The sequence below is a fragment of the Crocodylus siamensis genome, chromosome 2, assembly GCF_052110815.1.
Source record: "Crocodylus siamensis isolate JL-2025a chromosome 2, ASM5211081v1, whole genome shotgun sequence".
Classification (NCBI taxonomy): domain Eukaryota; kingdom Metazoa; phylum Chordata; order Crocodylia; family Crocodylidae; genus Crocodylus; species Crocodylus siamensis.
Window position 1 is genome coordinate 93,881,961 of NC_143396.1, and position 14,978 is coordinate 93,896,938.

The window sequence follows — 14,978 nt, forward strand, 5'->3', positions numbered from 1 at the left end:
ATGGGATGTCCCATCCCATAGGGATACAATAGGAAACGATCAACTACTGCCCAGTCACTTGTATGGACCTGGCTAATGGTCTTTGTTCTTACCTAAAATTTGAAGCTTATTTTTATGAACAATCCAAAAGACAGCCGTATCCCATTTTAGGAAAAAGTGGGCTCAGTATTAAGTGTTTCTAACAGGATTTGCCATGTGGCATGAGAATAGCTTAGAATCGTGGTACTAACTGGCTAATAATCTTGGTAAAAATTACAGTATTGATAGGACTTACCCCAGAATACTAAGTCCTGCATAGGATTTATATGCATAGTATAAGCTGTATAAAATGAATCTTGAAACCATAAAAAGGACTATTTCTGCTCCTGTACCTCTGCATAGCCCATTTCAGGTAAATTTCTCTAGAGAAGTTTCTCTTTGTTCACACACTTTTTCTTTTACAGCTAGAATTTAATTTTTGTTATGGTTTTCCCAAAAGTAGAAAATGAATTAACGCTTAAAAAGCCCTTTTCACCCAGGCATTTAATCATTTTATTTTACAGACACAGTGGCTGATACAGAGAGAATTAAGAGTTAAAGAATCTCAAGAACTTCCAGTACAATTTATGCTCCAAAATCCTTAAGAAGCTTTGAGTATCTTCCCCAAAGTGACTTACCCAAAATTGTATAAATCTTGGTCTTGCTGTCATTAAAGCCAAGACCAAAATTTGTATCAAGTAGAATAGGTAGGTTTAGGCTATCAGTGGGCCACAGCAGAGTGAGAAGCAGGAACTCAAAATTCAGTCTTGAATTTTAATTTCTTGGATAATGTTGGATTCCTATCCTTATCATCAGACATCTTGGAAGAGACATTTGTTGAGGAAAAGAGAGGTCTTTGGAGGCTGATGAATAATTACAATAACCATTGAGATCACAGCTGTTCCAGCATTACAAAATAAAATAAAGAGCATATGTAGGAAGACTCGTCAGTTCCCAGGGAATGTCAGTTCTGTATGTTGGCAAGTACTTGCACAGTAAAAACAATGGTGTTTATTAAAGGAGTAGCACATGGTCCCTTATATTCTTTACACATCTGAAAAGGTGTTGATGGGAACCCGTGTTTCCATGGAAACTAAATGTCTAGTTGGCAGTCTTTTAGTTGCCTTAAAGGAAATGTAGCTCCTCTCTGAAAAAAATTGAAGTTTATTTTTTGTCCAGCTCTTTTTCCCAGGCAAGCAAGGTTTGGATTTAAAAAACCCAATAGAGTGCATCATGTAATAGGGAGTCCTTTGTTAAACCCAGTGAATAATATTTTTAAGTCTGTTTTCAAAGAATACAGGGCCTGATCTAGCTGCCATCCAAGCCAATGAAAATACAGTGGGTTTAACTGGGTGAATTCTAGAAAGGAAAGAGAAAATACTTTTTTCTACTTTAATTGTGCTATTTTATTATTGATGCTCAAAGTAATTCCTTAGAAGTTCATCAATGAAATGCTAAGCTTTTTTAATGTTTTGCTACTATAATTTATAGTGTAATTTTTACTTTCATAAGGGTTCCATGAGGACCAATTGCCTAATATTTCTGTTTTAGTATAAAATGAAAATAAACTATATTTGCATTATATTCCATATACTATATAGGTATTATGTACAGAAAGCTATAAAGCGATATGTTGACTTTGCAAATGGAAAAAATGAGATCAAATATGTGGTTGGCAATCTATATTGTCTCTCTCAAGGTTTTGTCACATGGTATAAACCTGCAGCCTTTGTGCACCAAAAATTCTCACTGAGTGCATCTATGTGTTCATTAATGCACTGTAGTTACTGTGCATTCAGTTTAGTACTTGTATAACCAAGTACTAAATCTATGTGCAGTAAATGTCACTACTGCATGGCTTTTTAGTGATTCTAACTACTCAGTGGCCTAATACTATTGCTCAGTAGTGTATTAGCATGTTTTTTTCCCTGCACTCTACTGCGTAGTAGAATTAGGCTACCATGCAGTTAGCATCTTGGGTAGATGCACCCACTGGCAATGAATAGACTTGAAGATCCAGAATAGTAACTCTGGGTGCATCTACACATTCTGTCATGGGCGACTGATGCCTCCTGAGTTGGGGGGGTAAGGGGGGGGGCACTTGCCCCCCCAGTGGCCAGTCAGCAACTGCAGCTGATTGCATTGACCACACGCCAACCCAGAAGCCCTCTTAGAGGGAATGCTGCCTGGAAGTGCCAGTGGCATGCCTAGAAGGGCCAGCGGCACTTCTCCTGGTGTACCCCCTCACTGGTGCTCTCAGGGGGGGCACCAGTGCTCCCACCTCTCCTCCCTGCCTGCCACCTAAGCAGGGGATACACCAGCTGCTGAGAGGGTACACCAGCGCTCTCAGGGGGTACATATGCACCCCCTGTGCATCACTATTGCATGGCCTTTACTACAGAATAGAATAATTTGCTACACAGTAGAGCATCACTGTCTACACATGTATTAGGGTGCAGTAAACTAATTAACTCTGCCATAAGATAGTACAGACAGTCCTTGGACTTACAACACAATTGGTTCCTGAACACCACGTCTTAAGTTGAAACGTTGTAACTTGGAACCAATTTTCTCAGAAGAAACAATCTTATAAATGGGGGATTGGTTCCTGAACCAAGGCCCAATACCCAATTTTCACTAAAATACCCCAGAATTTTGTACTCAATCAATTATAGATGAGTAATATAGCTACATTAATGTATATATATTGTAAATAGCAATCATATTGATTTGGAAGGACTTCTTTGAGGGACTTTGCTGGACTTTTTGAAGGGCTCTTGGTTGGACTTTTTGAAGGGCTGTTGGTTGGAGTCTTCTCAGGTGTCTTGGCTGCAGGTTTTTCTGGAGCCTTGTCTCCTTTCTTAAAGAAAGTGTCCGGGGAAGTTTGGACAGATATTCTCCAGGGAGATGAGCGACACAGTGAACTTGTTTGCTGGCATGGCGTCGCATTGGATCAAGCTTTGTAAAGTTGAAACTGACATCATAAAGTTGAAACATGGTGTCAATTTATAAATGTTGTAAGTGCAAAATGTTGCAACTCGAAATGTTGCAAGTCGAGGACTGCCTGTACTACACAGCCCAGCCAACTGGGGGCCAGACTCCTACCTGGTGCCTAGCCACATGGCTCTACAAGTTCAGTACCTTTGTGCCCCATTAGTCCTTCTGCTGCCCGATGCTCCCACCTGGAGCCCAGGGCTGACCCTCCTCCCTCCCCTCTCCCCGTACCCCTACCAGCCTAAGCCTACTTTGCCCCAGCTCAAATTGCTGCTGTCCCAGGTGCACATCTAGACGCTGTGGCTAGGAGTACTTTACTCAGGCTCAAACTGCTCTAGAGTTTATTGCTTTGCATTAACTGCACATGTAGATGTACCTGCTGTGTTTGTGTAGGCACCCTGTGTCGGTTTCCAGCTCTTGGGTGTTCTGGGGGACCAAAGGATGCAGTATTATTGGGCTCTACACTTGATACTTGTTTGTATTGGGCCTGTTTGATCTGTATGTGGAGACCTAAATAATACCTTATCACAGGGACACATAGTCTTATAACTGTGGGGTTTTTTTTAATAATCTCTTCTTTCCTCCTTGTTGTTCTGATCAGTCAATGGAACGCCAAGTAGCCAGCTATCCACTCCAAAATCTACCAAGTCCTCCAGCTCTTCACCAACTAGCCCAGGCAGCTTTCGTGGACTCAAGGTATGTACTGGAAATCTTGATCTTTGCAATTCACTTTAAGCTTGCTTATTCATTGAAAGAAATTATAGGATTGTATTTGACCATAAAAAGTAAAACTATGCACTTACACTGAAAAAAATGAAAATTGTTTCTGTCCCATGAGCAAACCTTGCTTGTATGTTTATTCATTTAAATTGGATAGGTGAAGATAAAAAGTGAGATTCTGTGCTGTCTCTAAAAACGAGGACTTTTAGTGGCTTTTACTTTCCTTTTTATGCCCTCCCAGTCTTGCACTTTCACTTGAACAGATGAAGCTTCTGAGGTAATTTATCCTTAAGATCTATATTGCTGTGTCTTCCGCCAGCTGACTTATGGGATACAGCCCTGTCCACAATATCCTCTGCAGCACTGAATGGTGCTGTTCCCCTCTGACATACACACGTGTTATTAATGCACCCCTGTTACTCCCTACAGGAGTAACTTTCTGTATGGCTGTGTTCTTCAGTTTCACAAAGAGGGAATCCTCACCTTTCTGCGCCCAGGAAAATCATTCAATTCTGGGCCTTTTATCTTGGAGTTAAGGGACTGGCGAAGGGTTGAGGAACTTACTGTTAGACAGTTGATATTGCCTCTTAGCCAAGAATTTTCTAGTGAATACATCAGTGCCTACATCCAAAGGCACTGGAGGATGTGCTCCTTGAGGAGTCTATTGGATAATAGCTTCCACTGATGAACACAATGGTGTGAAGAGGTGGCATAATTCTGTAGCAAGCAACAGTGCCACTTTGACACCAGCTGAAGGACAGATTGTGGTTAGAATGGTATTCATTTGGGGTGAGGTGAGGTGAGGCGTATTGGTTTCTTTTTCAGCAGTTAGCAACCTATGGCCTGCAGGTGAGATCTGGTCAGTAGAACTGTTGGATCCAGCCCACAGACATGGGGTTTTGGCAGCATTTGGCAGCAGGGGACTTTGGTGCTCTCTCTATGCAGCTGTTGAGACAAGCAGCGGCAGCTGCTTGGTCCTAGGGCTTGCCCATCTCTGATATTGGGTGGGTCATTCTAGCCTGTAGCTGGGAAAGTTTGCCTATCCCTTGTCTATTTTGACTAGAATATGCTCTGATTTTTGTCAGGCTTCTGTGGTGAGTCTGCCAGAAAGAAATTTTATTGTCTTGATAAATGCCATTATGTGTTTTGAATTGTTTGGCTTGAGTAGTGCAATGTAGTACTTTTGCTTTGAAACCATGATCCTGAGCTACACCAGGTTCTTGTGCCTTTTGCCATATATGGACTTAGATTGATATGGACTTCACTGGATACTTTTGTCGTTCATGTGTAAGAACAATAGCAGTTGGCTCTGAAAATCTCTGGTGTTGTATACTGCAACACCAGCTTTGTTTAAACTAAGGCTGTCCATTCAGTCTGGTCTGCAACTACACTTAAGAGAATGTTTTGCCTTACTATAGTGAAATTACAAATGCAGAGTTATGGGTAATTACTGCTCCAGTTTTTCTACACTGCTTGCTTTTAGTAGATTATTATTAAGTACTATCAAGATGGAGATAATAGCTGACAGCAACAAGCTAACATTAAAGGCTATTTTTAAAGGAGAGGGAAAAGTCCTTTCTCCCTTTTACTGTCAGTTTCAGCCAATTAGATTCCACAGTAATTTTCTGTTTTTTAAAATTGTAATTGATACTTGAAATTAATGGATTTTCATGTCATGCTAGGCTTGTACCAACCGCCAGCAAAAATAAATCATTCATCCCTAAAACTGTACAGTACTTATCAAAATAGTAGCCACTTCCCACTTTATCCCATGAGTACGCACCTGTTCAGAAGTAGATCCCAGCTATATGTGATTACCAGAGGCATTGGTAAGGTTAGCTAATAAACCTTCAGGTTGGTGCCAAAAAGAAGTTAATGAATTCTGTCATGACATTGTTTCTGGGATATATTCCCAACAATCATGTCTGTTTTCTGGGAAATAGTCCAGCAAGCACATATGAGGTTCAAAGACATAAACATACAAATAATAAGAGTACTATTATGGCATGGTTATAACTGAATCCTCTCAGATGTTTTTAAGAGGATGTTAATATTTTTGTGGTTTTAGATTTGACAAGTCTAAAACAAAAAACAGAAGAAAAGGAGAGAGAGAAAAATTCAGTTTGGGGTTTTATAATCCTTGTCATGTCCCACTGGTGATGTCTCTTGGTGATGTCTCTTGCTACTAGAGCTGTTGCAGACCACCCTTACACACATAAGCTGGCTTCCTGCACTCTGCACTTGTAAAAAGGAACAGCAGTCTGGCAGGTGACAGTGATTGTAGCCTTGAAAAAATGTAAATATAGAAAATGTAGCAGGATATTTTTCATAAAAAAGGCACAAGATATGATCCAGGTTTAGGAAAGTTAAAGTCTAGGCTGCTCTTTTTCTAGTACATATGTGCATTTACTTTTTTAAAATAACATTAAAAATTAGGAAGATGTTAAAAGAAATTTCTTATCTTTTATATCTGCATATGATCCACATGTCATATGGTAGCGTTTTCTTCTGTAATTCAAAACATTGCATTTTCGTTCTTCCTTTAACTTTTTTTTCTGTGGCTTAAAAAGAAGAAGCCAAAATGTTCAGTTTAATCCCCACAAATGCCGTGTAACTGATTACTTCCCTTCCTTAAGGGCAGTTCATATTCTAGAAAAATGCCTTGTTAATTCTTTGATAAAAAGGTTAACAGGTCTGGTAGTGCTGTCTGGTGCTGCATGATCGTTGTAGCCAATTATTGCAATGTCTCTTTGTCTGAAAAAGAGAAATCAGGGTTGATTTTCAACTTATTGAAATGAGCTTGCAGTAAGAGCAGCTGCACACACAATTCCCTTGTTACACCAGTATTGTCTTGACCTAAAGAGTGAGGCACCTGGCAAATGACAGCGGATTTTACTAGAGATAGAAGCTGGATAATAAATTGAAAAGATTGGGTTAGTGCTTGAATGGTAATTCTAGTCATCAGAGCAGTAGAATAGGAAAATATAATGACTGCAATAGCTATTTTACTTTCTTAATCACAGATCCTCAGCTTTACATCATATTCTCTGCCAGCTACTTTTCCTACAAAGTAAAGAGAAAATGTGTTCTCTTCCCAAGGTCTTCTCAGCCTTCTCAGCATTGTTTATTCAGTAGCAATAATATTTTCAGGGCCAGAAAGTCAATCACAGGGAAGAGACTTATAATGAATGGCTTATCTTTTAATAAAGGGTATTTTCTGATAAACTCTTTCAGTCCAACATGGATTGTTGGACAGTACTTTAACTTGCATGATTAAGATCCCAATCCTGTAAAATTTGTATTTTAGCCTATGTGGTGATATTGCAGTCAGTAGAAATTTAACCAGCGTAAGGACTGCAGAATCAGGCCATATTACAAATAGATGGCTCTATTTGTTACATGATGGAAAGGAGGTTAATATTATTTGCTGCTTTGTGAGGATGGGTTAGTACAGGGCTGTCATATGCAGTGAAGGTCCCAGGACGGATCTGTACCCCACAGCTCCTAGGAAATGGACTTGTGGGGCAAGCAACAGTGGCAGTTGGTGGCTGTAGCAGGCTGGTGGTTGCAGTAGTAGCGGTGATGGGCAAGCAGCCACAAGGCAAACCAAAACCGGCCAAGAATATGATATTAGTGCAGTTAAGTGTCCAAACACTTACACAATTTACAAGATAAACCCAGATATTTCAAATATGAATCCACAGTTATCAAAAACATTCTGACCTATTCTGGTCTTTGAGTTACTTGCTACAGAAGAATGGCTCTATTATTTTTCTGTAGTTAAAAAATGAGTGAAAACTAAGAGCTCCCACTTTCGGAAGAGTGTCTTGACTCTAAAAAGGAGCAACTTGATCTGACAAGGGGTGCTTTGAGTCCAGAGATGGTCAAGAATCTCTTCATTAAAGGTTCATTTCTTGAGGGCCTGTAAAAGCTTTGTTTCAGGCTGTGAATGTAGATGTGAAATATAAGAGCACTAAACGGAAGAGTGCTGAGTAATGTGTGAGGTATATCATTTTTACATTATAACAGGAGGTGAGATTTGCTGATCCATGCCAAAATTTGGCAATCAAACAAATTGTGATGGTGCCTTGGATGATGCAGGAAAACTTAACATGTACAACAGTGCTTTTTCTGTTCTGTAGAAAGATTAGTTGAAGAATACAGCCTTTCTAGTTGGCTTTATATGCATCTTCAGTGACCCAGATCCCTAAAGCTCTTAAAGTACATATTTACTCTTAGTTCTAGCATATCTACTGAATTTTACATCCTAAAAATGTAACCCCCTATTTGAAAACAGGGTCTGAAGTTACTGAAAGAATACATTTGTTGCCTCATACTTAATAAAATATTTTTAAACCTGGTCTCTAACTTCCTGATGCTCTTTTGAATGTACTGATTGTGAAAAGCAGCCAAGATTTAAAGGGGGGGGGGTTTGTTTGTTTTAAGAGGATAGGATGGAAGCATCTCAAACTAGCTAGTTCAGCCGAAATTTTTCAGTTTCTTTTTTTATTCAAAATATTTTTTTCAGTCCACACTACTCAAATCACAGTAGTAGCACAGGTTAGGAAATCTATTTAGTCAGCATACTTGTTTTCCCCTGCATTATATGTGACTCTTCATAAAGCTTAGCCTGACTTTGCAAATTTCTGTAAGTAAAGACATTTCAGCTTTGAGGGACCCTGATTATGCAACTAAGCATAACTGGGTTTTAATTTCTGTTTATGTTACATTTTAATTTATTAACCAAAAAATTAAGTTAAAATAGATTAAGGCCCTGATCCATCAACTCACTTAAGCCACTGAGAAGTCCTTTTGATTTCAAGGGACTACTAATGATTTTAAAATTAAGCATATGTGTTTAGTGATTTGGTGGATCAAGCAAGCCAGTCTTCTTCAAGATTTTAACTTCTCATCTATTCATATTAGCAAAAGAAAGTTTAGAAGTAGAATTTTTATACAGTTGCTTACCCCCTACTAAAGTAGAAAGAATGAAGCATCTAAGCTTACTTCCTGCCTTCAGATAGCATTTAAACACCTTCACTTCGCATATAACAGATAGAAAAATTTAACCTGTTTGTACTTGGAAGAAATCATAACCATGCCCATTAGTATGAAGTCCATCAATATCTGTGATAAATGGTATAAGAATTCTGCATATGAATTACTCTAAGGACCCCTCTACACATGCAGGCAAAGGCATGCTGGGATCTAATGCACCATCCACACAGTCGCACCTCCTGCCATGCCACATTTACGTGGCAGGGTGTGTGATTGTGCAGCTCACGCATTAGATCCCTTTACCCTTTATTGCCGGTTCAGGGGGAGCCCAGGATTGAGATTCCCTTGCATCAGCGAGAAGCAAACTCCTGTAGCTGGTAGCTCTCTCAGCTGACAGAGCTCTGGCTGCAGGGGTGTGCCATGTGCTCCTGTGGCTGGGAGTCCCATCAGCTGACCCAGGTTCCCAGCTGCAGGGGTCTCCCAGGGGTCCTCATGGTAGGGAGACCATAGCTGACATGGTATCCCAGCTGTAGGAGTGCACACAGCTCCCCTGTGGCTGGGAACCCCATCAGTTGATGGGGCTGCCAGCCTCTAGGCTGGGAGCCAGCATGAGCTGGCAGCTCCCAGGCTTGAGTGTGCACATGGGACCCCCCAGCTGGGAGCTCCAATTAACTGATGGGACTCCCAGTCATAAGGGCCCATGGCTACATGTTCAATTAATGGCATGATAGGAAACAGGTATTCTACAGTTGTAGCTTTTTCCTCTTTTTATCATGCCATTAATTGACTGAATGTGTGACCAGGTGACCACTTAAGGTGTGATTAACTGGTTAATCACACCTTAAGTGTAACATGTAGATGGGACCTAAATCTCTCTAGAAGAATGAGGTCAGTGTGGTTCTTCAGCAATTGTAATGCACTGGGCAATTACTTGCCCATATTGAGGGAAATGTTTATACACTGAGTACTTGCTGTATGGTGTACCTACCAAGCGTGGTTCTGCTGGATCCCATTTATATCAGATTTACCCCATGAAAACATCAATGAAAGATTTTAATCAAACAGAAGATCAAACAATAAATTACTGCAGTCCTTTACTCCAGTTTGGGGTCCGGTGATACAAACTGAAATGAACATGCAAAAATAAATGAATATGTCATAGACCATGAAGGCCTGTTGTAAGTCAGTGCTGGCTCAGAGCCTGTGATCTGCTTGCATTCCCTGGTGTTGTGCAGAGCCTTGTTTCAGCAGATACTGAGCTTAAGACCCTTTTAGGTGCTTTTTTCTTCAATAGTAATTTATTAAGATGAAGAGTGCTCTATATAAACTGAAGTTTAGTACCTGCAGACTGCTAGGACCAGATTCTCCTTTTAGGCACAGAAGCTAGTGATAACAAAGCAAGTTCCCTTACACCATCCCCCAACATCCAGGTCTAAGACCTTTCCCCAGTCTGGAAAGCTCATCAGTGTCCATAGCCAACTGCTTTCAGGGAGTACTATGGCTAGAATTGTATCTGGCCACTTCTGATTCCTTACCTTGATTAGTCACTCAAAACTGTTAACAGTTTTCTGCATAAGTTCATAGTGAGCCTCAAATTCTCTGTGCATTTCTTTCCCATATGTTTCAGTACTAATTTAAATAGATCACGCATCAGAGTGAGAGCGGGGAGGTTCAATAAGTAAAACTACTAACTGAGGTGGTATTGTGAAATATTAAATGAGACTCTGAACCTACAGGGGCCAATGCACAGCTCGAGTAATAGTTCATTTTTATTCGCGGGTTTAAATCTGTGGCTTTGAGGTGACAAGTTTGTGTATTACATTACTTATCCTTTGAGCAATCTAATCTCTTGTGATTAGGAGGGAATGCACATGCTCTGACTCCCTCACTTTATGCACGTGGAGAGAATTTCACTCACTTGTAATAGTCCCTGTAAAATCAGTGGAACCACTTATGTTAATAGGGACCTCAGAGTTGGATCAATATGGATGCATTAATGTAAAGTAATAATCTTGAACTTTGAGGAGAAAAATTATAAAAATGAAAGGGAAGGGAATAGAACTAGTTTTTAGGGTTGCACTGATAGAGATTTTGGGGCCAGTACTGATGGCCAATTTTAAACGAGCCTTATCAGCCAATACCAATCCGATTCTGATATGTGGCCCCGCAGCATGAAGAACAGCTTGGTCCAGCTGGTAAGTCTGTTGTGGGGGCTGGCATGGAAGGAGGGAAGGTGTATGCGGGGGGGGGGGCAGATTAAGGCCTTCACAGTGAGGGAGAGAGTGGGAGTGGGGCTGGTGCTGCCCAGCTGAGGTGGGGTGGGGCACAGGATGAAGCCGCAGCTCATCTGGGAGATATGGGGTGGGTGGCTCCTGCTGCTGCACACACCCCAGGAGGGCATGAGGAGAGTGTGCCCCCAGATCTCCACATGGAGTAGGGTTGGCTGGGGCAGGGGCTGCACCAGGCTCTTCCCAGTGCGGGGACTGGGTGGACTGCACTTAGGGTGGGCAGCGGTGGCACTGGCAGTAGGGCTGTCGCAAATTTTGGGGTGGCTACAGCCCCACAACCCTCACTCCCAGCACTGCCACCGCTTCCTGCCCCAAGCACAGCCCAATCCCTCACTGGAAAGAGCCTGGCACAGCTCCAGCCCCAGCCTGCAGTGGCAGTCTGCCCCACCCCATGTGCAGATGCGGGGGCACATGCCCTCCATGGTTGCATGCAGCAGCAGGAGCCGCACCCCCCAGATCAGCTGCAGCTCCCTCCCATGCCCTGCCCCATCCAAGCTGGGCAGCACCTGCCCCTGCCCCACTCCCACTCCCTCCCTCACCATGGGGGCCTTGATCTGCATGAGGCATTTATCAGCCACATCAGACAAAAAGGCTGATTACCAGTGCTCTCAGTTTTCCTCATATCAGTGCCGATCTGATATGGGACCAATGCATCGGTGCACCTCTACTAGTTTTTGTAGCTTTTTAAAATTTAGTATGCTAACGTTATCAGAAATAACGGTCTCTTGCTTGTTTTTGTAGATTCTTCCTCATGGTGGGTCTTCTTCCAATGTGAATGGTGTACCTGAAAGACTCCATTGTGAAAGTCCTGAAGGTAGGTGCTTAAACCACTAGTTACTACCATTTTTTGCAGAATCTTTGTTTACAACTTTGTAATTGTTAGGTTGGAGACAATGTGTTAAATTCTGTTCTTAGATATTTGACAATTTAACTAGTGTTTTGAAGAAACCTTTACTGTACTTGCTTTATCAGGACTGTAAAGAGAGAGAACATGTACAGATTTCATAGACATCAGGGCTGGAAGGAACCTCGGGAGATCATTGAGTCCAGCCCACTGCCCAAAGGGCAGGAAGTCAGCTGGGGTCATAGGATCCCAGCAAGATAAGCATCCAATTTACTCTTGAAGGTGTTCAATGTAGGTGCTTGAACCACTTCTACTGGCAGACTGTTCCAGACTTTGGGGGCCCAGACAGTAAAGAAATTCTTCCTTATGTCCAGCCTGAAACGGTCTTGCAGGAGTTTATGACTGTTCGACCTAGTCATCCCTTGGGGCGCTCTGGTGAACAAACGTTCCCCCAGATCCTGGTGGTCACCCCTGATAAACTTATAGGTGGCCATCAGATCAGCCCTGAGCCTACGCTTTTCCAGGCTAAAGAGTCCCATGTCTCTCAGCCTGTCATCGTAAGATCAGTTTTCCTAACCTCTGATCATGCGCGTGGCTCTCCTCTGGACTCTCTCAAGCCTCTCCACATCCTTTTTGAATTGTGGAGCCCAAAACTGGATGCAGTACTCCAGCTGCAGCCTCACCAAGGCCGAGTACAAGGGGAGAATGACATCCCGGGACTTGCTCAAGAAGCATCTATGGATGCAAGCCAGCCTTTTGGTCGCTTTACTAGCCGCAGCATTGCATTGCAGGCTCATGTTCATCTTGTGGTCAATGATGACCCCCAAGTCTCTTTCTTCTGTAGTGCTATCCAACGTAGCACTGCCAAGCCTATAAGGATGCTGCAGATTTTTCCTCCCAAGGTGGAGAACCTTGCATTTTTCAGTGTTTAACACCATGAGGTTCTCGTCTGCCCATTTGCTGAGCTTGTCCAGGTCAGCCTGGATCACCCGCCTATCTTCTGGCGTGGATGCTTTGCCCCAAAGTTTGGTGTCATCGGTGAACGTGGCCAGTCCACTCTTAACTCCAATGTCCACATCATTAATGAAGATGTTGAATAGTATGGGTCCAAGGACAGAGCCTTGAGGGACCCCACTGGTCACAGGGCACCACGATGAGTGACTGCCATCAATTACAACCCTCTGGGTCCGACCACGGAGCCAATTTCCCAGCCAGCGGATCGTGGCAGAGCCAAGGCCACAACTGACCAGTCTGGCCAAGAGGTGATCATGGGATACCAGATCAAAAGCTTTTCTGAAGTCAAGATATATGACATCAATCTCTTCTCCCTCGTCCAGGTGATAGGTCACCTGGTCATAAAAGGAAATGAGATTGGTCAAACAAGACCTACCCGCAACAAACCCGTGCTGGCTATCCCTTAGGATGTTAGCCTGGGCCAGTCCATCAAGGATGGCCTCCTTAATAAACTTTTCTAAGATCTTCCCCAGGATAGAAGTCAGGCTAATGGGCCTGTAGTTAGCCGGATCCACTCTCCTCCCTTTCTTGAAGATCGGCACCACATTGGCCTTCTTCCAGTCTTCAGGCACTACACTAGAGCACCAGGAGTTTTCAAAGATCTGTGCCAGGGGCTGGGCTATGATGCTCACCAGCTCCTTGAGTACCCTGGGGTGCAGATTGTCAGGGCTGGCTGACTTGAAGGTATCCAGCTTCTCAAGGTGTTCCTTCATGAGGTCAGCATTGATGGAGGGTAGGGGATCCCCATCACCCGGATCTCCCTGTCCCATAGCAGGCATGGGCATCCCATGGGACTGATGAAAGACTGACGCAAAGTACCTATTTAATAGGTTGGCTTTTTCCTGGGCATCAGTTGTCAGTTGCCCCATCCAGTTTAGCAGGGGTCCAACGTTGCCCTTGCTTTTCCTCCGGCTCCCCACATATCTGAAAAAGGACTTTTTGTTGTCCTTGATGCTTGAAGCTAGTTGGAGTTCAGTTGCAGCCTTTGCTTTCCTGGTTTGCTCCCTGCAGGACCGGACCAGTGCAGAATAATCCTCCTTGGAGGTGAATCCCGTCCTCCATCCTTTGTAGGCTTTCCTTTTTAGCTGTAGGAGGTCCGCTAGGTCCCTGGAGAGCCGGGGGACTGCTGTGCCTTCTTGCTGCCTTTCCTCCATGTTGGAATAGATTTAGCTTGTGCATTGAGGATTGCTTCCTTGAGAAGCAACCACTCTTCTTGAACTCCCATCTCCCTGGGGTCATGGTCCCTAAGGGCCTGGCCGACAAGCCTCTTGAGCTTGTCAAAGTCGGCTTTTCTGAAGTCAAGGACTTCTGTGTTGCTGACTGATTTGCCAGCTTTACGGCGGATGGTGAAGGTGATCAGCTCGTGGTTGCTGTCACCCAGCTTCCCATCGATCACTAGGTCGCTGATTAGGTCGTCCCCCGTAGCCAGTACCAGGTCAAGCAGCGCTTTGCCTTTCATTGGCCCATAGACTTCTTGAGTCAGGTAGAGGTCATCCACGCACGAGAGAAAGCTTTGCAACCGCTCGGATTTTGCTGAGTGGTCTTCCCAGGAGATGTCCGGGTAATTGAAGTCACCCATGACAACCAAGGTCCTGGAGCAAGCGGCCTCAGTCAGTTCCCGGGCAAACTCCTGGTCAAGCTCAGGACTTTGAGTGGGAGGTCTGTAGTAGACTCCCACCGTTGTGTCCCCTGTGCCGTATTCCCCACGAATTTTTACCCAGAGGGTCTCTAGCTGTCCATGCTGGTCGCCAACATCAGCTTGCAGGGACATGTAGCTTTCCTTCACATAGAGAGCTACACCCCCTCCCCTTTTGTCAACACAATCCCTCCTGTACAGGGTATAGCCCTCTATACCCGTGGTCCAGTCATGGGTGGAGTCCCACCAGGTCTCCGTTATCCCAATGACATCATAATTCTTTGCACTGAGCAGGAGGATGAGCTCCTCCTGCTTGTTGCCCAAGCTCCTGGCATTAGTGTACAGGCAGGCAAGTGTGCCCTTAGGGGCTCTTGCCTTGCCCACAGATTGTGCCAGGACTGGGGCAGGGGTGGGCTCCTTTAAGTGCCTTGGTCTGCTGGCTTTGCAAGGGTTGCTCAGCAGGCCA

At 43.5% G+C, this 14,978-nt stretch overlaps 1 protein-coding gene across 7 annotated transcripts in view; it reads left to right on the plus strand.

The window, feature by feature from the left end:
- Positions 1 to 14,978, plus strand: part of DCLK2 (doublecortin like kinase 2) — a 160,410-nt gene that overhangs the window by 94,067 nt on the left and 51,365 nt on the right. For all 7 annotated transcript variants that reach the window (XR_016440775.1, XR_016440773.1, XR_016440774.1 and 4 more), the window contains 2 exons: positions 3,614 to 3,708; positions 11,760 to 11,832. Coding sequence is in view for 4 of the 7 variants with exons in the window: in XM_090036370.1 (XP_089892496.1) it covers positions 3,614 to 3,708; positions 11,760 to 11,832 (168 nt within the window). In the remaining 3 variants the exon portion in view is untranslated. The remainder of the gene's footprint in view (positions 1 to 3,613; positions 3,709 to 11,759; positions 11,833 to 14,978) is intronic.